Source organism: Prionailurus bengalensis, chromosome B4 (genome assembly GCF_016509475.1).
Source record: "Prionailurus bengalensis isolate Pbe53 chromosome B4, Fcat_Pben_1.1_paternal_pri, whole genome shotgun sequence".
Classification (NCBI taxonomy): domain Eukaryota; kingdom Metazoa; phylum Chordata; class Mammalia; order Carnivora; family Felidae; genus Prionailurus; species Prionailurus bengalensis.
The window spans coordinates 42,196,432-42,219,134 of record NC_057358.1 but is presented as its reverse complement, the minus strand read 5'-3'; the positions used below and the strand labels follow the sequence as shown (position 1 = coordinate 42,219,134).

General features: G+C 41.2%; 1 protein-coding gene across 1 annotated transcript in view; it reads left to right on the top strand.

Annotated features, from left to right (window-relative positions):
* The window catches only part of CD163 (CD163 molecule), a 30,548-nt gene extending 8,079 nt beyond the window's left edge, over positions 1 to 22,469 (top strand). The window contains 14 exon segments of the mRNA XM_043561911.1: positions 176 to 496; positions 1,462 to 1,782; positions 12,131 to 12,445; positions 12,544 to 12,858; positions 13,450 to 13,542; positions 13,625 to 13,939; positions 14,990 to 15,307; positions 16,012 to 16,320; positions 16,679 to 16,714; positions 16,916 to 17,023; positions 18,305 to 18,400; positions 19,265 to 19,338; positions 19,341 to 19,402; positions 22,259 to 22,469. Of these exon segments, the coding sequence (XP_043417846.1) occupies positions 176 to 496; positions 1,462 to 1,782; positions 12,131 to 12,445; positions 12,544 to 12,858; positions 13,450 to 13,542; positions 13,625 to 13,939; positions 14,990 to 15,307; positions 16,012 to 16,320; positions 16,679 to 16,714; positions 16,916 to 17,023; positions 18,305 to 18,400; positions 19,265 to 19,338; positions 19,341 to 19,402; positions 22,259 to 22,265 (2,690 nt within the window). The 3' untranslated portion in view covers positions 22,266 to 22,469.
* Positions 22,470 to 22,703: the final 234 nt, after the last annotated feature.

Sequence of the window (22,703 nt, the reverse complement as noted above, 5' to 3'; positions counted from 1 at the left end):
TCTTCTTGGCTTTGTGATACTGGCTATTCTGAAAAGTCCTGTCTTCTTGCCCAAGGCACTCCTCTTCACATCCAGTGATTTTCAGTGGTATTATATCACTCTTTTCTGTCCCTATTTATATTTGCCCCTTATTCTTGTTTCTTTATCACTGATTTGTTTTGTGTCCCTCTTACAGATGGAGCGGATCTGAGCCTGAGACTGGTGGAAGGAGTCACTGCATGTTCAGGAAGATTAGAAGTGAGATTCCAAGGGGAATGGGGGACAGTGTGTGATGATGGCTGGGATAGCAATGATGCTGCTGTGACATGTAAGCACCTGGGATGCCCAACTGCCATCACCGCCATTGGTCGAGTTAATGCCAGTGAAGGAAGTGGACACATTTGGCTTGACAGTGTTTCCTGCCACGGACACGAGTCTGCCCTCTGGCAGTGCAGGCACCATGAATGGGGAAAGCATTATTGCAACCATAATGAAGACGCTGGTGTCACATGTTCCGGTAAGTTAAGAGAAAAACAGAGAAGGAAGGACTTGTGTTCTTTAGGAGTAGGCATGGGGGGGGGGGGGGGGGGAGACGTGAGCGATAGAAATGTCTGCTAATTTCCTTGTTGGGGATTCTTTCACAGTCGTGAGTAATCTTAAACATAGTCTTTATTTGGCTGGTTTGGAGGGTTGTCTGACTATTTTGTGCAGTAATTATTCAGGCTGCTCTTAGGGACCACATTTAAGATTCTAAATCTCCCTGGAGCTCCGAGACACAAAATGTTAGGTCTTTTTCAAATATCTCTGACATGCTGCCATTGACAATTTTTTTTCTTATTTATTTATTTATTTATTTATAGAACAAGCTGGGGAGAGGCAGAGAGGGGGACAGAAGATCCAAAGCAGGCTCTATGTTGACATCAGAGTGTCCGATGCAGGGCTCGAACTCACAAACCGTGAGATCATGACCTGAGCCAAGGTCAGACGCTCAACTGACTGAGCCACCCAGGCGCCCCCCATTGACAATTTTTCTTAAACTTTGAACCTATAATCCTGTTTGTTTTTTCTTCTTTTTTTTTCTTTTTTTTTCTTTTTTTTTTAACGTTTATTTATTTTTGAGACAGAGAGAGACAGAGCATGAACGGGGGAGGGTCAGAGAGAGGGAGACACAGAATCCAAAACAGGCTCCAGGCCCTGAGCTGTCAGCACAGAGCCCGACGCGGGGCTCGAACTCACGGACCGCGAGATCATGACCTGAGCCGAAGTCGGCCGCTTAACCGACTGAGCCACCCAGGCGCCCCCCTATAATCCTGTTTTTAACCAAAGTCATGGCCTCTACTGGCCATTAAAAAAGCGAGGGGGTGGATAAGCCATAATTTCCAAATGCCTCACAGTATCTGGGAAGGAGCAAGGTAAAGAATATATCCTTTGGGAGCTAACCTCCATGTGTATCTGTGGCCTAAGTGTGTGCTTCTTTTGCAGATGGAACAGATTTGGAGCTAAGACTTGTAGGTGGAGGCAGCCGCTGTGCTGGGACAGTGGAGGTGGAAATTCAGAAACTGGTAGGGAAAGTGTGTGACAGAAACTGGGGACTGAAAGAAGCTGATGTGGTTTGCAGGCAGCTGGGATGTGGATCTGCTCTCAAAACATCCTATCAGAGTTATTCCAAAACCAAGGCAACAACAACATGGCTGTTTTTAGGCAGCTGTAATGGAAATGAAACGTCTTTCTGGGACTGCAAGAATTGGCAATGGGGTGGACTTAGCTGTGATCACTACGAGGAAGCTAAAGTTACTTGCTCAGGTAAGACTTTCTATCAACATGTGAAGAACATGAATTCCAAGAGTGTAAATTTCCAGTAACAGCCTTGAAACCGATGAGAGACATCGGTCCCTAGGACTAGACATCACTCAAGCAACCAGAAAATATCTATCCCATTGCGCAAATTTCAGAGAAACTTGTCATTCATTTTGTACCTTGGTCGCAGGTTTGTTTTGTTTTATTTTTGTGTTTGCTTTTTGTCCATTTTAGCTTTTGAGTAATTTTTCTTTTTGTTTCTTTTTTTGTTTGTTTTTTGCTTTTGTTTTGATTTAAATTCTGATTAGTTAACATACAGTGTAATATTAGTTTCAAATGTACAAGTTAGTGATTCAATACTCACAGGGGTGCCTGGGTGGCTCAGTCAGTTACGGGTCCAACTTTGGCTCAGGTCATGATCTCACAGTTCACGAGTTCAAGTTTGAGCCCCACGTTGGATTCTGTGCTGACAGCTCAGAGCATGGAGCCTGTTTCTGATTCTGTGTCTCCCTCTCTCTCTGCCCCTGCCCCACTCATTCTCAGTCTCTGTCTCTCTCTCTCAAAAATAAATTAAAACATTAACAAAAAATACTTACATACAACACCTGGTGCTCATCACAAATGCCCTCCTTGATACCCATCATCCATTTAACCCATCCCCCTGCCCACCTCCTCTCTGGTAACCATCCATTTGTTCTCTGTAGTGAAGAGTCTGTTTCTTGGTTTCCGTCTCTCTCTCTCTCTCTTCTTTTCCTTTGTTTGTTGGTTAAGAAACAAAACAAAACAACTGAGTCATTTTTAAATCCGTAGAAATATGAAAAATTAAGAAGGATCAAAATTTTTAAGGTAGACCTTAAAAGTGTCTTTCATGGGAAGGTCAACCAAATGATTTTTAAAAGTATGTGATTTTAAAAAGTAAAAGAAGGAGTTTCTTCTTTCCGAATATTTTTGTGTGTTTCCCTGCAACCTCTTTTAAATGTTCCAAAATGAGCTGTGAGTTGGCCTGGCTTATGGATAATCTCTAGTATTTTATGCTAATCACATTTATACGAATGCTTTGTTAGCAACAAAACAATGTTTTGTTGAAAAGCGGTGCCTTTTTAACAACTGTAAGGTAACATATTGCAGATATGGTAAAAGAAAGACTTCAGAGAAAGCAATTTAAGAGCAAAACCATTGAACACATGCAGATCAAGTCATACGGTGCTGTGTGTCCACGAACCAGTGGCTTTATTCCAGATACATCCTAACCTAGTTGTGCCCCTGGGTGCATTCCCTGATGTTACACAGTAGAAGTGTCTACTTCTATTTACATAGAAATTATCCTCTGACTGTAAAAAGACAGTTTTTTAAGATGCAAATTTGAGGATACATATCTGCTTTTCAATCATCCGTCTTTTCATTTTTTAAAAAAAAAATTTTTTTAACGTTTATTTATTTTTGGGACAAAGAGAGACAGAGCATGAACGGGGGAGGGGCAGAGAGAGAGAGGGAGACACAGAATCCGAAGCAGGCTCCAGGCTCTGAGCCATCAGCCCAGAGCCCGACGCGGCGCTCGAACTCACGGACCGCGAGATCGTGACCTGAGCTGAAGTCGGACGCTTAACCGACTGAGCCACCCAGGCACCCCATTCTTTTCATTTTTAAAAAAGATTTCTGTAGGGTGCCTGGGCGGCTCAGTTGGTCAAGGGTACAACTTCAGGTCAGATCATGATCTCACAGTTCTTGAGTTCAAGATTCAGCCCCGCATTAGGCTCTGTGCTGACAGCTCAGAGCCTGAAGCCTGTTTCAGATTCTGTGTCTCCCTCTGTCTCTCTGCCCCTCCCCTGCTCAGACTCTGTCTCTCTGTCTCTCTCAAAAATAAACATTAAAAAAAATTTTTTTTAATATATATTCACATGGTTTACACTTCAAAATTAAAGTGTAAGCTCTTCCCAAATGCTATCCCCAGCTGTCCAATTCTACTCTACACAAACAAGTCATGTGGTTGGGGTATTTATATATTCTTTAGGAAATATTTTATGTAAATACAAACAAATCCATGTATAAGTTTCACCCCATTTTGTTGTTCAAATGGTGGCATATTAGGTAAATTGTTCTGTACCTTAGTATTCACTTCATAAAGTATTTTGACCACAATTTTGTATCAATATTTAAAGACCTTTCTGAAATTACTTCTCTATCCAGGACATTTCTCTTCTGATCATTTATTATTGTATGATTTTATTTATGCTTTTAATTTCTTTTATTAGAGAAAGTGAGTGTGGTTTATTTAGCATTTTTTTAATGAACTAGCATTTAGATTTTTTTTAATTAATCCTAATGTTTTCTAATTCATTACAGTTTGCTTTTCTTTCTATAATTCCTTTCTGATTTCCTCCTAACTTAACTTCTTGAGTTCAGGGCTTGATTAATGTTGATTTTTTCCTAGTTATTAATATAAATATGTGAGGTTATAGGTTTTTCACTGAGTATACCAGTGACTGTATCATATAATTGATGAATTGATGCTCTATGAATCTGGGACATAGATCTTCCTATGACTGTTATGTGGTCATTGTGAATTGTTCTTTTTAGTATTATAAAGTTTACCCTTTCCTTTTTTTAAAATTTTTTAAATGTTTATTCATTTTTGAGAGACAGAGAGAGACAGAGCATGAGTGGGGGAGGGGCAGAGAGAGAGGAAGGCACAGAATCCGAAGCAGGCTCCAGGCTCTGAGCTGTCAGCCCAGAACCCCACGTGGGACTCAAACCCATGAACCACCCAGGCACCCCTCCCCTTTTCTATGGTTGAACGATTTTTGTCCTGAATCAGACTTGTCTGATGTTATTACCACAACTATTGCTTTATTTATTTTCAACCTTTATGAATCATTTTGTTCTAGGTGCATCACTTGTGTTCATCATAGAATAATGATTTATTTTCCAAAAAAAACTCTGATTGGATTACTTTTTAGAGATGGGAGATATATTTGACTTTAACTTTAGTCATATTATGCATTTTTATGTTGTCATATGATGTATACATAATATTTATTGTCATCATGCATTATGTTACAACTAACTATGAACTATATTTCTCTATATAACTTTTTGGGGGGACTTTGCCTGTGTTTGAGCATGTGTAAGCATACTCGTATGTCTGATTATTTTCTTTTATTTAATTTTAAAATTCTTTTATGTTTATTTTTGAGAGAGAGAGAGAGAGAAAAAGCAGGGGAGGGACAGAGAGAGAGGGAGACACAGAATCCTAAGCAGACTCCAGGCTCTGAGATGTCAGCACAGAGCCCAACATGCGGTTCAAACTCATGAACCATGAGATCATGACCTGAGTCAAAGTTGGACGCTCAACCAACTGAGCCACCCAGGAGCCCCTTCTATTTATTAATTTTTTAAGTTTATTTGTTTATTTTGAGAGAGAGAGAGAGAGAGAATGAGCAGGAGAGGGGTAGAAGGAGAGAGAGAATCCCAAGCAGGTTCCCCACTGCCAGCACAGAACCTCGAGGGGCTCGACCTCACGAACCATGAGATCTTGTCCTGAGCCAAAACCAAGCATTGGACACTCCACCGACTGAGTCACCAGGCGCCCCTGATAATTTTCTTCTAAATATTTTCCTATAATTGTATTTTATATTAATTAGAATTAAGTTGGGCAGCACCCAACTTGGCCGAAAGAAAGCCAAATAAGAGTGGCTAAAGAAAAGTTTACTTTTTTTTCATTAAAATAAGTCAAATAGGTGGCACCTGGGTGGCTCAGCTGGTTAAGTGTCCGACTTTGGCTCAGGTCATGACCTCGCAGTGTGTAAGTTCGAGCCCCGAGTCGGGCCCTGTGCTGACAGCTCAGAACCTGGAGCCTGCTTTGGATTCTGTGTCTCCCTCTCTCTTTCTGCCCCTCCCCCGCTTTCTCAAAATAAACATTAAAAAATTTTTAAATAAGTCAAGTAGGTAAGCAGCTTAAGGCTGTTTGGGTGGTTCTGTGGTCACCAAGAAATAGTGAGAGTTGTTTCGCCGCAGTAATTACCAAACCTTATTGGTCAAGAAGAATGAGTTGCCCTGCAACTGACTGAGTTCCCTGGTAAGCGAATCTCATAGGCCAGGTTCTGCCCTCTGAAAAGTTGTCCTCTCTTCACTGTCCTTCCTGGGCCCAGGTTCTCTTCTCCGGGCAGTTTCTCCTACTGGAGCTCTCCACGGTCATTGCTGAGTGCGGTTTGAAGGCTGAACACCTTTCACAATCCGCTTTCTGCTGATACTGGCTCAGGGGCCCTTGGATTGCTTTATGGGTTATCGTTCACAGAGGTCAGCTGTCCTCAAAGTCAGCAAAACAACTCTCCCCAAACTTAGTATGCTTCTGGTCTGTTTTCTTTCATCTAATGCTACGTGAAATACCCACAGTCAAGGAATATATTTACAAACTTTGAACTATGCTGTAGCAGCCCGTTCCCCTTGATTTATTGGCCACTGCCCTAAGGTCATTTGAAACCAGGGGTCTGGGAGGAAAAACAGGACTTAAATCTTATCTTTGCTGATAGGCTCATTGTCTATGCATGTGGAGAATCAATTCTATTTTCTGCTAAGCCTACAGTTTTATCACCACCTCAGTTTGGGGGACAGGATACTTAGGGTTTATTTGGGGTTTTTTTTTCCCCGATCTTGCAAGTTCCATATGATAGGTCCGTCAATTAATTATGCATTAGTAGCTGCAATGAGAACATGCCTCCTTCACAAAATTGGTATTTTTCTTTCTGTTTCTGCCTTGCTGTCTGGCTACGTCTAGTCTTGAGTTTATCTCTCCCATAAATGCGGAAAAAGTGGCAAGGAGGATTTATGTCATGCCCACATTCTGTTTTGTTTTTTTTTTTGTTTTTTTTTGTTTTTTGTTTTTTGTTGTTCTCTGATTACGTTCTCTGAGTTTTCGGCTTCAGCAAGGATGTGGTTTTCTTTTCAAGGTGACATTTGTCCAAATATCTTCCCTAGGATAACAAGACATTAGCTTTCCAGCCTATAACATCTGGGTTATTATATATTTTGTCCATCGATTCCATTCAACTGCATCCAAAATTTACCTCACTTATGGTAACATATTCTGAATTAGTTAGGGTTCTATGCAACTGCATGTGATAAAAATCCTGAGTAGCATAAATTTGCAGCATGAAATGGACCTCTTTGTTTCCAGGACTTTCTTTCTTTCTTTCTTTCTTTCTTTCCTTCTTTCTTTCTCTTTCTTTCTTTCTCTTTCTCTTTCTTTCTTCTTTCTTTCTTTCTTTCTTTCTTTTTCTTCTTTTTTCTTTCTTTCTTTCTTTCCTTCTCTTTCTTTCTTCTTTCTTTCTTTCTTCTTTCTTTCTCTTTCTTCCTTCTTTCTTCTTTTTTCTTTCTTTCTCTTTCTTCTTTCTTTCTTTCTTTCTTTTTCTTTCTCTTTCTTTCTTCTTTCTTTCTTCCTTCCTTCCTTTCTTTCTTTCTTTCTTTCTTTCTTCTTTCTTTCTTCTTTCTTTCTTTCTTTCTTTCTTTCTTTCTTTCTTTCTACCTTTCTTTTTGCTCGGTGCCAGGTGTGTTCACTGCTCTCTTTTGTAAATTCTTTTGTCATAATCATGTAGCTTTTGCAACCTCTTCTACTGGCTTGGGGGCACAGGTCTTTAGTTCTCTTCTGGTTTTGCTAGAAACAGAATTTGTAATTTTGTGTCTTGATTTCTTGATACTTCCAGAAGATTTCCAGGGGGAACATCATGGAAACACTATGTCTCTGCCTGCCAAGTTCAAACTACAAATTCCATTATCTGTTTACATGCTTAAGAGTTCTTAGTTTTGTAGAGCACAGGGCTTTAGGGCTGAAAAGGGCCAAAGAACTCAACAGGGTAGGAAGACTAGATAGATAAAGCAACAATTTATCTCTGATGCACAGTTTAGCAAAGCAGTCACAAACAGGTCTAGGAAATTTTGCTATAAAACTACTTTGAATCCTAAACATTTTGTCTGCGACAGCGGTTTGTGTGCTATAGTTTCCTAAAGTTTGAGAAATAGTTTTGATACTAGAGTGATTTAAACTTCTTCAGAGTCTGAAAAGGAATAAATGATAAAAATGTATTAATGCTTCTGAAAATCATATTGTGCATTTACCTATTATTACACAAAAGGAAGTATTTCTAACAAATTCTTTCTTATATTTGTTCTACGTGTCTTCATTTGAATACGGATTCAGTTACTTATGCCAGGGGAAAGTTTAAATTATTGATCAAAGGAGCTAAATCCAGGCACAGAAATCCAATTAACGGTTTTTATGTTAAAATGCAATCACAGGTTCAGCAGATAAGAAATCTCTTAAAGGAGTAAATCTTGACTATTCTAACCTTGTATGCAGATAAATAATATAAGGAAGCCAACTCATGGTGTAGATCAATGTGTTACTATCAGATTTATGGGGGGAAAAAAAGCTAGAATGGAATCTCCAAGTCATTTCAGCATGGGAGAATTTCCCTTTGTCCAGAATTCAAAACTTTAGGAAAAAGGAAAAGAGGATATTTAAAGAAGAGACTTGCTTAGCAAGTTTTCGCCATGAAAGAGAAAATTGTTTCGTTTCGTTTCATGTTTTGGTTGGTTTTTGCATTGGTCGTTATTTTATTTTGTTCGAGACGGATCCAGGTGAGAGAGAAAGAGGTTATAAGAAAGCTGAATTTGGCTCAATCTAGGAAACTGATTTTATTTAAAGGTTTAGGTCTGTCCAAAAGTGGGATGGGATCAGATGAATACCAGCTAATGATACCTTAGAGGAATTTCACGCTCAGATAATGATTTAACAAGAGGAAATTAAGGACTCAGCTCCAGAGTCTCTCATTATTTGTGGCGTAGAAGGACTATTTGCTTTATACTTGGGAACTGCGTTTAGAAAGCAACATGTTCTTCCACTCACATTAGGATAGAAACTCGCCTTGTACAGATTTAATGGATAGGTGGTGAAATTTTAACATGTTGGGGTGTTTTATACTGCCACAATACAGAATATAGTCAGGTCTGAAACATTTTAGGAAATTGGCAAGTGCTGTTAGGATATCTGTGTCACACTGAGAGTGATGTCAAGGGGTCACAAGAATTAGTGATCTTTGACAGCAGGCATTTCTAAAAGAAGTATGCTCTTTAGAAGGTCCAATTTCAAATACACTTCCTTTCTTTAAAAAATAAATTAGGGGGCGCCCGGGTGGCTCAGTCGGTTAAGCGTCCGACTTCGGCTCAGGTCAGGATCTCGCGGTCCGTGAGTTCAAGCCCCGCATCGGGCTCTGTGCTGACCGCTCAGAGCCTGGAGCCTGTTTCCGATTCTGTGTCTCCCTCTCTCTCTGACCCTCCCCCATTCATGCTCTGTCTCTCTCTGTCTCAAAAATAAACGTTAAAAAAAAATTTTTTTTAAATAAAAAAAATAAATTAAAGGGAATAGTTTGTATCTCCCAAATAATTTGAATCGGTTTCGAGTGTGCCAAAAGAAACTCCTACCTTGATGATTGGACTCCTCAACTTGGCAAAGAGAATCCTTAAAGCCTGAGCTCCATTTCTTTAGCTTAATTTCTGGTGTATCTTTTCTTTACGTTTTTTTTTTTTTTTAATTTTTTTTTTCAACGTTTTATTTATTTTTGGGACAGAGAGAGACAGAGCATGAACGGGGGAGGGGCAGAGAGAGAGGGAGACGCAGAATCGGAAACAGGCTCCAGGCTCTGAGCCATCAGCCCAGAGCCCAACGCGGGGCTCGAACTCACGGACCGCGAGATCGTGACCTGGCTGAAGTCGGACGCTTAACCGACTGCGCCACCCAGGCGCCCCTTCTTTACGTTTTTAAATCCCATTCATACTGAATTATTCATAATTCCTCAATTACACCGTGCTGTTTCATGACTGTATCCTTTAGATGCAGATCCGCACACTGTTTACTTGTTAAATTCCGTATCTTCTTATTTCAAAACTCAGTTCTGATTTATGGCACTCTCTATAGTTTTCCTACCGGTCCCCAAACAGAGCTGATGACACCTTCATTTGCTAGTTTTGTACTAAGATATATTTTTAGTTTTGGACGCATCATTCTATGAACATGTATACGTATATCTTCTGCTAAACTGTGTGTTCTTGGGGGCGAGGGCGATCGGTAAGAAACTGAGCAGCCTTGAAAAGAAGTAGCTTTTTCCCAGGTACATAGGTTGGGCAATATAGACGGAGAAGTTTCTGCAGAAGCACAGAAGCGTGGCATGACCAGGCTTCTTTAAGGCTGGGGCAACAGGTATGATTGATAGAGTAATAGATATGAAAGCCTTCAAGGTGACGTCATAAAGCATTATAAAGTTTGCGAAGAAATTGGTATTTACCATCTCTCTTTAATTTTAGCAGATGGCTGCCATTAGGGAATCTCCCAAAGCTCTCTGTACTTCCATTCCCTCAAAAGAAAAGTGATTAGTAATTAATGCCACTTACTTCACAGGAATTACCCAGTGAGTGATCAACACGTGTTAACTGCTGTGGTTATGATTAGTAGTAGTAGGTAGTAATAGTATTTATTTGCACTGACGGACTGAACTGAGACCGACAGTTTAGGCCACACAAATGCCTCAAACATTGTAGGCACTTAACACTATTTGTTGAAAGGATAAACTGTTGTATAAGTAGCAAAGAAACATTGTCTTGAAGACAAAGAAATCATGTGAAAATACTTGAAATGTTATAACGCACCTGTGATCGTGGCATAAATGTATTAGAAAGAGGGCTCGGAAAAAGGAGATTATTCAGGAAGCCATTGCAAAGGTCTACGTGACATGATAAATTATGTCAAAGTAGTAGCAACAGATGTGGAGGACTGACAGACCTCAATGATTTTCCACGTGTGCAGCATACCGTGAGGGTCCATATTCTAGGCTCTGGAACATACTGCCTGGATCAAATCCTGGCCTTTCACGAGCTCCTTACGTGGCTGTCGCAAATTATTACACGTCTCTGTTTCAGTTACGTTGTTTGTAAAATTGGGATGATATTAATAATTACCCCCTTAGGGATTAATCCTTAAGGATTATATGGAGTTGTGTTTGTTCAGTACTTAGTAAAGTGCTACATAGAAAGCCTCTCGTTTGGGGCGCCTGGGTGGCGCAGTCGGTTAAGCGTCCGACTTCAGCCAGGTCACGATCTTGCGGTCCGTGAGTTCGATCCCCGCGTCAGGCTCTGGGCGGATGGCTCGGAGCCTGGAGCCTGTTTCCGATTCTGTGTCTCCCTCTCTCTCTGCCCCTCCCCCGTTCATGCTCTGTCTCTCTCTGTCCCAAAAATAAATAAAAACGTTGAAAAAAAAATTAAAAAAAAAAAAAGAAAGGCTCTCATTTAATGTTCAGTACTATCACTGTGACCATTGTTTATGAGATAAATTAGATAAAGAAGTGGTTGGATTTTAGGTGATGCTCTCTCTTTTTTTTTTAAGTGTATTTATTTATTTTGAAAGAGAGAGAGAGTGAGCAGGGAGGGGCAGAGAGAGGGAGACAGAGAATTCCAAATAGACTGAACACTGGGCTTAAACTCATGAACCATGAGATCGTGACCTGAGCCAAAATCAAGAGTCAGACACTTAACCAACTGAGCCACCCAGGTGCCCCTTCAGTGATTCTAACTTGGTTTGGATCGCATTAATTGAGCAAAGAATACTTACTGTGTTCCTGTCAGTGCAGTAATTCATTCACTTTTGAACCCATTATGTTCTGATGTCCAAGAAGATATGTTTATGAACATAAATTTAAAGAGAAACATATGGATGAAAACATATGTATGGGCAGTTAAGGGAAGGTGAGAGAATCGAGGATAGAACCTTGGTCAGGGAATGCGTGAAAGGTTCTGATAAAGCAGGTCAGGCAGGAAAGAAAACAGGAGAAAGGAGTATCTCATGTGTCAAGTGTAGCATATAGCAAAGGGAAGAAGAAATCCCACGATCAGTTTGAAAACAGGAAGTATATTGCAACACTTTACATAGAACCATTCAGAGAGATCAGGCCACCACCAGACTGCAGTGGGTAGAGAACTGAGTATACCTAAATAATACAAAAAGAAGATACACAGTATCTATGGTCTCCAGTGTTATGAATAATGTATATAAAATATTGAAAGGAAAGAGCTATCATGCTTCTGGGAATGGTTGATTCCAAGAGACAAAGTTCTAAAAATTCTCTCAGGTGCATTGGTCCAATGAGGAATGGGGAGATCTAGAATTCACTATGCCCAACTGTAGGCAGAACAGCCAAGGGGGGCAAGTATGGTAAAATCATTAAACACCCTAGCCTCCCTTTTCTAACCCCATCATGAAGGAAAATCTGGGAGTGATGTCATTTCTCACTGAAATACTATTATTTTTCAGCCCACAGGGAACCCAGACTAATTGGAGGGGATATTCCCTGCTCCGGTCGTGTTGAAGTGAAACATGGCGACACATGGGGCACCGTCTGCGATTCTGACTTCTCTCTGGAAGCTGCCAGTGTGCTGTGCAGAGAATTACAATGTGGAACAGTCATCTCAATCTTAGGGGGAGCTCACTTTGGAGAAGGCAACGGACAGATCTGGGCTGAAGAATTCCAGTGTGAGGGACAGGAGTCCCATCTTTCACTCTGCTCAGTAGCCTCCCGTCCAGATGGGACTTGCGGCCACAGCAGGGATGTTGGAGTCGTCTGCTCAAGTGAGACCCAGAGGACATGTTCAATTCGCTCCCATACTGCCAAGAGGGTGGGATGAGGTCATCACAGACATCTTTTTAAAAGTCCCGTCTCCTTCCAGGATACACGGAGATCCGCTTGGTGAATGGCAAGTCCCCATGTGAGGGAAGAGTGGAGCTCAAGATACTTGGGACCTGGGGATCCCTCTGCAACTCTCATTGGGACATGGAAGATGCCCACGTTTTTTGCCAGCAGCTCAAATGTGGAGTTGCCCTTTCTACCCCAAGAGGAGCACAGTTTGGGAAAGGAAGTGGTCAGATCTGGCGGCACATGTTTCACTGCACCGGGACTGAGCAGCACATGGGAGATTGTCCGGTAACTGCTCTGGGTGCATCGCTCTGTTCTGCTGGACAAGTGGCCTCTGTAATCTGCTCAGGTAAGAGGATGGACAGCTGGTGATGAGCTTTTCCCGTGGTGGCGTGCCTTAGAGGCAGGTGTACCTATAGGGGAAAAGGACAAAAATAACAGGGCATGATCTATTTCAAAGGATCATGAGAAGTGTGCCAGAATATTAATCTCCTGTGTCTTTTAAAAATTATATTTTTTATGTTTTTATTTCATTTTTGAGAGAGAGAGAGAGAGAGAGATCACGAGCAGGGAAGGGGCAGGGAGAGAGGGAGAGACAGAATCTGAAGCAGGCTCCAGGCTCTGAGCTGTCGGCCCAGAGCCCGACGTGAGGCTCGAACTCACAGAGGGCGAGATCATGACCTGAGCGGAAGTCAGACGCTTAACCGACTGAGCCACCCAGGCGCCTCTCTCCTGTGTCTCTTTAGAAAGAAAGTAAACTTAATTTTCACAGACCTCATCATTACCCAGCGCTTACCATGTGCTGGCTTTTTCAAAGCACCTGATTCATTCCCCCCACCCCAGTTGGCCCACCCCCTTCCTGTTTGTTCTCAGCTCATCTGTCCCCTCCCTTCCTTACCCTTTTTGTATCTTGTATAACTGAGCAGTTTGGTGTTTGCAGGAAATCAGAGTCAGACACTATCCCCGTGCAATTCATCATCTCCGGACCCAACGAGACCTACCATTCCAGACCCCAGTGCTGTTGCTTGCATAGGTGAGAATCAGTGACCAAGCTATAAAAAATGATCTCAATCCTTAAGAATGTGTTTTCTTAATACTTTATTTTCCCTTTCCAGGGAGCGGTCAACTTCGCCTGGCAAATGGAAGCGGTCGCTGTGCTGGGAGAATAGAGATCTACCACCAGGGCTCCTGGGGCACAATCTGTGATGACAGCTGGGACCTGAGTGACGCCCACGTGGTGTGCAAGCAGCTGGGCTGCGGGGTGGCCATTAACGCAACTGGCTCTGCTCATTTTGGGGAAGGAACGGGGCCCATCTTGCTGGACGAGGTGAACTGTAATGGAAAAGAAACTCATATTTGGCAGTGTCATTCACACGGCTGGGGACGCCATAACTGCAGGCATAAGGAAGATGCAGGGGTTATCTGCTCGGGTGAGTTCTGCACATAAGCTCTGGTCACAATTACATAAGAAAGGACGGGGTGGGGGTGGGGGGGGAGCAAAGCGTAGTGAGGGATATTAATCTGAGGGAATCCTGAAAAGCAGGTTCAGAGGCAAGGTAGTATAACCTCAGAAGCGAAAAATACAGAAATAAGCTTGCCCATCAGGAACATGACCCCAAAACTGTTATCGAGAAGCCCTTTTATAAGTATATGTGGAACTTCCTCTCACTGTCTAAAGAAATTGATTAAAAGGGACAGGAAGAAATACACCCAGCACTCCGTTCTGCAGAGCAAAAGATAATTATTATATACCTAAGTACTTTTTCATGATAGTCAAATGAACTTTACTTGTCACAGGAGCAAAACTTATCATAAGAGGCCACTGCCTTTGTTGCATATACATGGCGAGCTTTAGAAACTACTGTGAAGCAGAAAAACGGAGTCCGTTGTAATGTGTTGGGGAAAACAAAACTATGACTCGCTTAGGGAAGTGAAAAGTCCTATACGCGTTTAATGACATAACCTGGTAGAGGACATACACAGCCAACTGTGAAGAGTCAGAAAAGGAAATATTTCATTTCAGGGTCATGTACACAACATCGGCTGTAGTGCCTGAGTGTCTCCCTAAAATTTGCCAAGACAGCTGCAAAAAGAAGGCTAATGAAATAAAGTCTTCGGGCTAACATTGCAGTCATTTAGGGAGAAGAATCCAAACTGTGTAACGGATAGAGACGTCTCCGAGCTCTTGATTAAGACTGAGAAATCAATTTCGAATCGTCGGAGGCATTCGAAAGAGTTCCTTAAGTACAAAACTCCATACTAGAAAAACCGTAAGCCGTATACCTAACTATACCGTATTTAGTCTAGAAAATACTGTATTTTACCAAAATCGACTGAAGCATCCAGAAGTCACGAAAGAATTACTGGTCGTTGACATTTCATACCTATTTTTAAAGCTGTGCTCACCTTAGAATAAAGGGAGGGAGCCCTCTGAGCCTTCAGAGAAAACGGCAAACTACTAACTCTGTGTTTTACCCCAGAGTTCATGTCTCTGAGACTGACGGATGAAACCAGCAGAGACCCCTGTGCGGGGCGTCTGGAAGTTTTCTACAATGGAGCTTGGGGCAGCGTTGGCAAGAGTAATATGTCGGCAACTACTGTGGCGGTGGTATGCAGACAACTGGGCTGTGCAGACAGAGGGACCATCAGCCCTGCATCTCTGGACACGTCGTCCAGGCACATGTGGGTGGACAACATTCAGTGTCCGAAAGGACCTGACACATTATGGCAGTGCCCGTCTTCTCCATGGAAACAGAGACCGGCCAGCCCTTCAGAGGAGACCTGGATCACGTGTGCTAGTGAGTACCCGCCAGCCTGGATGAAAACTCTATTTTCTAATTCCCACTCGCCTCTTCGGATCTCATGAAGTAGGCCTGAATGACCTCTGGTGACAATTCTACCCGGATGGCGTAATCGGTTTCATTTCATTTGGCCGATAGGTATTCAGGATCGGGGATTATTTTTCCAAAAAGCGTGACACGCCCTGTGGTCTTCTTGAAAGTTTATTCGGTTGCTTTCTCTGAGAATGAATGAGGAGCACGGAATATATAATTCAGTATTTGACTCGTGAACAATCTACCTTCCCTTTCCCACTTTTCTTTCAAATATTTTCTTGCTCTACTCATGTAAGAAGGGAAGCCGTCAAAAAGACCAGTGCTGAGGTATTTTGCCATTCTCTATCTACTTAAACTGGAAGAGATTTTTTTTTTTTATGTACCTGTCTCCTAAACCCTTTCTCCTTGAGAGAAATTAACATTATGCAATGTTCATTTTGTTCATTTCACATTTCCTGAGTGGCAGGCATGAAATGCACCCAGTTTGCTGAAAAGACACAGAGTTTCAAAAAGGATAGGTTTTGTTAAAATATATTTTTAAATGCAGATTAAATAAGTAAAGTATTCAAATAGAGATTTAAAAAGAATTTAAAATCTCTCTTTTCGCCTGTGACCTCTTGGAAGTTTTTGTGTTCTCAGAAATGATCTGGGTGTCTCTGACTTTTCAGACAAGATAAGACTGCAGGAAGGAAGCTCTAATTGTTCCGGGCGCGTGGAGCTCTGGCATGGAGGTTCCTGGGGGACGGTGTGTGATGACTCCTGGGACCTTGAAGATGCGCAGGTGGTGTGTCGACAGTTGGGCTGTGGCCCAGCTTTAGAGGCCCTAAAAGAGGCAGCATGTGGTCAGGGGACGGGGCCCATATGGCTCAATGAAGTCAAGTGCAAAGGAAATGAATCTTCCTTGTGGGATTGTCCTGCCAAAGCCTGGGGGCACAGCGACTGTGGGCACAAAGAAGATGCTGCTGTGAGGTGCTCAGGTGAGTATCTGGAGCCTGGACTAAGCGTGGAATATCTGGCAGCAAAAAGGGGTGGGCAGTGAAGCGCACTGTGCAAAGACTAGACGCATCAACCCAGGGAATCTAGTAGGAAGAGAATCATGATGCTTCCAATCTGAAGGAATGAAGAAAACATTTGTGGTTGTACATTGGCTTCACCAAAGGAAGAGCATGTAACTATATGTATCTCTGTACGGAAGGAATGAAAACAAGGGGACCCTGGTATTAGGTGGGAAGGAGTAATTTACTTGGTTGCCGGGCACCAAAGGCTCACATAGGAAATAGAAATATTTGTTCTACATATTACTCCCCAAAGTGAGTCTTCTCTTTTCTCCTGCAGAAATCGCCGTGGCCCAGAGATCATCAACGGCTGCAGGTATATCATGGGGTTTATGAGCCTGGGTCCAATTGCCTGTGTTATTTAGAGTCTTTTCTGCCAAGAGACTTTAGGTCAGAGGTAGTTCTGAGGATCTGAGGTGTACTTCGGCAATCCTGTATTTCAGAGAAGGATGGTGCTAGAGATCTGGGTCCTCCAGCTAAGACATGATCATCTCTTGTGATACTTTCTTGCCCTTAGGTCGCTCATCGCTTGTCGTATTTGGGATCCTTGGCCTCATTCTGTTGGCCTTTCTCGTTGCTCTCCTCTTGTGGATTCAGAAGCGAAGACGGCGACAGCGGCTCACAGGTATCAGCCAAATTATGGTCTTTCTCATGTCTCTATGGGGTTGAAGCTTCTTGGGATAAAATACGTATTATCTCAGTATATATCCATAGTAGACGCAAGGATATGCATATTAGACTCAAGTATAAAACCGCCAAAAGGATGGAATCTAGAAGGGATTTAAGCAGCTTCTCAAAAAGAGGGAACAAGATTTCAGAGGAGACAGGGGTTTGGGCTGTTTGATGATCTCTGCACTCTATCTGTATGCTAATTGGGACATTCTGGAATCGATAGTTTGGGATGAATATGCTTATATGGTTTAGGAGGAATCCTTTCTTGCCCAAATACTTATTTGCTGTCACTATGTAGTTCTTATTAATTTTACTGTTCAGTGAAGCAACGTGCTAGGCTCTGGAGATACAGACATCGATAGTCAAGTGTTTTTGTCTCCATGGCATCTCAAGTCTAGTGGAAGAGATATTCATGCAGACAAATAAGGTGCAATGTGATAGTGCACACTAAGACGGATAAGGAAAAAAGTGGCACAGAAAAGGCAGTAATTAACTGGAGGGGCAAGGGGAGAATCGGAGGCTTCTAAGAGGCTCATTCTGAAAATCAAGTTCAAAGAACTGGGTCAGGTGCTTCATAGGGAAAGAGAAAAAAAATGTACAAGGGTGGAGAAGCTTAAAGGATGGGCATATATGCTGTTTTGAGGGGAAGTAAAAGTTGGGTTGCAGGAGAGAAGCTGCCGGGAAGTCGGCAGAAGGAGGAGGAACAGAGTATGTAGTCGTGTACTCCGTGGTAAGAAGATTAATAGTCAAAGAATACTATGTGTGTGTGTGTTGCGGGGGGGGGGGGGTGGTGAAGTAGTCAAGCTGTTTTTCAGAAAGTTCTGTTTGATGACAGGATGTATGAGGGGTTGAAGGAAGACCACGTTATTGACCAGGGTAGCATTTCGAAATCGTTCAGATGGAAAATGACAGGGGCTTTAGTGAGAATGGAGAGAAGAGGAGAGATTTTAGAGAGATTTTTTTTTTTTTTTAAGGTCTGATGAGTTAGAGAAGACCACTGCCTGCCTTAGGGGAAGAAACTGGGAAGTCAGGCGATGGCAATAGGGGAGGTTTCGCCTCCTCCTATTGACTTTAATCATGGCCTTGTAAGGGAAAAGCTTGGTAGTAGAACGGATGGAAACAAGACAAGGGCGTGGGTAAAGATTCAGTACGTTTGCATTGCTGCGGAAAAGCACTGGTAAAGAGGGCGACTTTTATTACGAGCTGATCCCTAACCTAGGGCTTCTGTTGTCAGTTTCCTTGAGAGGGGAGAATTCTGTCCACCAAATTCAATACCGGGAGATGAATTCTTGTCTGAAAGCCGATGATCTGGACGTGCTGACTGCCTCAGGTCTGTGGGTTCTTTGAGGGTTCTTTGAGGGTCTGTAGCCCTGGGGTTCAGACGGGTAGCTACAATTACAGTGGAGGCATTCCACTGTGCACAGCAGTGGAAAGGAATCTCGAACATGGAATAGGAAGTTATGATGCACAAAAGGAAGAGAGGCAGGAATGAACGACAGATTACTCTTGGAGAACATAAGAATTGCAACCATGTGATCTGGCTTAGAGATCTATGATTATGTCTGATGGAGGGACAGGGAACCATGCAAGAAGCATATGATGACTTGGACCTCATTTTCTTGAAACAGAAACTAATCTTCTAAAGGGTGGTTTCACTCGTCAGGTCTCTCATAATTTCTTGCCTTCTTACCTCCTGCTGCTTTCCTTTCTCTTACTTGCTACTTATGATATTTCCCCCTAAAAGTCTGAAAGCTTAAAATTTCTGTGTCTTTATCCCATAGAAGCCATCACTATTCACAGGATTACTCTGATTTCCCATTACATGATTCTTCTTTCTTTGTCCTCCAACTTCTGCCTAGCGACAGTGCATGAATTCTGTCTCTGGGCAGCAGAATTCTGCTGGGTTGGAAGAAATCTCTCAACACCCACTTTCTCCACAAACGCTCAACACCTTCTCAGTATTCCTTACCATGTGACAAGGGCCCACATCACTTCTTCAATCCCAGGGACTTGGTATTTGCTGCAGCTGTGTCAGGAAAACGTGTACAAGGCCTGGGAAAGACTTTCTGTGCCCCTTAAATCACACTTGGTTGCCTTCCTAATTGGGGGCAATGTGTTTAGACGTTCAAAGAGCTGCTAAGGCACTTGAGGGGAGGTCTGATTTATTTCCCAGTAATTATTTTCTTCCTTTCAGAAAATCCCAATGAGTCAGATGATTTTAGTGATGCTGGGCTAATTTCTGTGTCTAAATCTCTTCCTGTTTCTGGATGAAAAAGAAGACCATTCTGCTGAGGTGCACTGAAAAGGAAAATGGGAATTATAACCCAGGGAGGTGAGTGAGGAGAATTTATTCAGTGTTGTTCAAAACAGGTACATTTTTTTTGAAAGTTGAGAACTCCTCTGGTATTAGGAAAAAAGAATATATATACACATGTTTCCATATATATTAATATATATGTATATCCACTTTCAGAATATATAACAGCTCTTTACAGATGTGACTCATTTTTTTGTTTATTTATTTCTGAGACAGAGACAGAGCATGAGTGGGGGAGGGGCAGAGAGAGAGGGAGACAGAGAATCAGAAGCAGGCTCCAGGCTCTGAGCTGTCAGCACAGAGCCTGACGCAGGGCTCGAACTCACAAACCATGAGGTCATGACCTGAGCCGAAGTTGGTCACTCAACCGACTGAGCCACCCAGGCACCCTGATGTGACTCTTGGCCAACTCTTAGTTGTATATTCTAAGCAATAACAATGGTAGATCATAGAGCTAAGGAGGAACTGTGTAAATTAGTATGAAAAAATCTTTTCAAGATATTATAAGGGTCATTTGGGGAAAGAGAAAAGACTTATGTCAACACTTGTATAATGTTATGTTATGGTAAAGGTAGTATAAGATGCCTGTAAGAATACAGAAAGTTTTCCTAAGAAAGTTTGAGATTCTGAGGAAGATGTGATACTCAAGGGAAATATCAGATGATTGAAAGATCGACAACTTTAGGGCAAGGACATAGCATGTACAAAATATGGAGGCATAAAAAAGAACCACATCTTTGGGGAACAATAAGAAGTTTTTCCTTCCAAAATATGTATTGAACAGGGGCATCTGGCTGGCTCGTTCGGTAGAGCACGCAACTCTTGATCTCAGGGTTGTTAGTTTGTGCCCCATGTTCGGTGTAGAGATTACTTAACAATAAAAATCTTAAAAAACATATGTATCGAACGTGTTTATGGTGACAAATGGTGTTCTGAGCACTGAAGACACATAACTAAAAGGTACTGTTGACAAAGACACGATCGTTTAATGCAAATCTTGCAGGCTACCTGAGAGAGAGGAAGTGGTGAGAATCAAAGCAGAAAGGTTGCAGAGACCCCTATAATGGGTGGCTTTGCCTGCTCCTGTTAGGGAGGCAGTGAACTTTGAAAAATGAAGCTGGGGCAAGACACAATCAGGTTTACATTTTATAATTTGCTTTTCATGCAGGAAGTGTAACAAGGGAAAAGAGTGAATAGACAAGAAATTTGTTAAGTTATACATCAAAAAGAAAAATGGTGAAATGAGATAGTGGAGAGATTTTCTATCTTTAAAAAAAACTATTTTGGGGGGACTATACATTTAGAAATTATATATAGCAAAAGTATGGTTTTGTTGTGGAAATAAATACAGACTGAGACACAGGATTAAAGTCGGAACTCTTAAAAGTATAAAAATGTAAAGTGTCAGATCATTTATGTGCATATATACACATAGAAGCTAATAAATTATAGATAGCATTAAAAGGATAAATATATATATACAGTAAAACCTTGGATTGCAAGTTACTTGTTCTGCGAGTGTTCCGCAAGATGAGCAAACATTTCTAATAAGTTTTAACTTGATAAACAAGCGATGTCTTGCAATGAGTAGATGCCGAAAGTCACATGGTCACAATGAGCCAATGGTTCATGAAATTCGCTTTGATCTACGAGTGCTTTGGATTACAAGCATGTTTCCAGAACGAATTATGATTGCAAACCAAGGTGTTACTATATATATATATATATATATACATATATATATATATATAGTATATATAGTATACATATAGACAGAGAGAGAGAGAGTAGATAGATAGATCTCTCTATCTATATACATATATCTTAACAATTGTTAAAGGATAGCATGTGATAGATCACTCGGCAAAGCTATGAAAACACAACTCACACAGGATGAATTTCGAGTGACACCTAGACATTGACAAATGCTCTAATTCACCAGTATGTCTGGGAGGTTCCAATTACAATTAACACTGAGATATCACTTTATATAAAACAGGCCACCAAAAATTTAAAACAGCGCCAATATTGCTGGTGGGAATACAGAGAAAATTTTAGACACTGCTGTTGGAAATGAGAGGTGTGGTAGCTTTTGCCGAAAGCAACCTAAAAAATGTCTCTTAATCATTTTTTAAACGCTTCACATCCTTTCATACAGAACTTCTCCCACTGAGAACTTCATCCATGCAGATAAAGCCACTAGTATGTAAGAGCTCACATATAATGATTCCTTTCCACAGCATTGTTAGTAATGGCAAAAAGCTGGAAAAAGTGAATGACAGTGACCTAGTGGCTAGAAAATTATGGTGCAGCCAGTTGAAAAAGGAAAAATCATCCACAAACGTGCAATATCATTCCATTTATGTGCTCATGTTATCAAATATAATTAAATATGTTTACATCTATAAGATTACATGTATGTGTATATATGTATAGAGAAACATTAAAATCTAATAACATTATTAGATTAAGACTACAAATGCCTTTTGATTTATAATCTTGAACATAGGAATATTATTCTGATGTAATGAATAATCATTAAACTACTTTTTCCTTAAAGCGTAATCACTGCTGAAGCACTGTTTCAGAATTACATGGGGATGCTTGTAAAAATGGTATTTTGGTATACATCATAGTTTTATGAAAAAGGCATCATTCTTGGGCACACTGAAGTTTGCAGATCACTACTTTTAAGTTTTCTGTTCAGGAAAGTAGCATGTTGTTTAATACATGTGAGTTTGTGTGTGTGTGTTTTGTGCACACACACATGCGTGTGGTAATAGAACACATTAGATTACATTATAATGGAATTCCTAACAAGTGTGTATGAAGAGGAAAATAACAGTTTTTCCATGTATGGCTTTTGTTCAGCCTTTAAGACACCTTGATGAAGAAGACCTGAACTATTGAATAGAGCAAGAATCCCCCTCGTCCACTGAAGATTACAGTACGTTCCTCTATCTCCTCGTATCCCAAAGAAGGCTGCTGAATTTGTAAAAATTAAATTGGTGAATGTAACTATTCAAAGCTGTTTATAAGACTGTCAAAGGGATTAAATAAAAAGGAATATTGCTAATTTGAATTTGTCTTAACTTCCTGGTCTTGATTTTATGAATTTCTGAGTAGGCTTTCTGATTTTTTTAGGGGTTTGATTAATGTAACATGATGTCTTTTCATTTGAAGATGTTTTCATTTGCATATATGTTTTTTCTAGTTTGGTTTAAATAATAATTTTCTTCTTATTACCAAATCAAAACAAATTTGCTTTTCTTTAGTTTTTTTCAAATTTTTATTTAAATTGTAGTTAGTTAACATA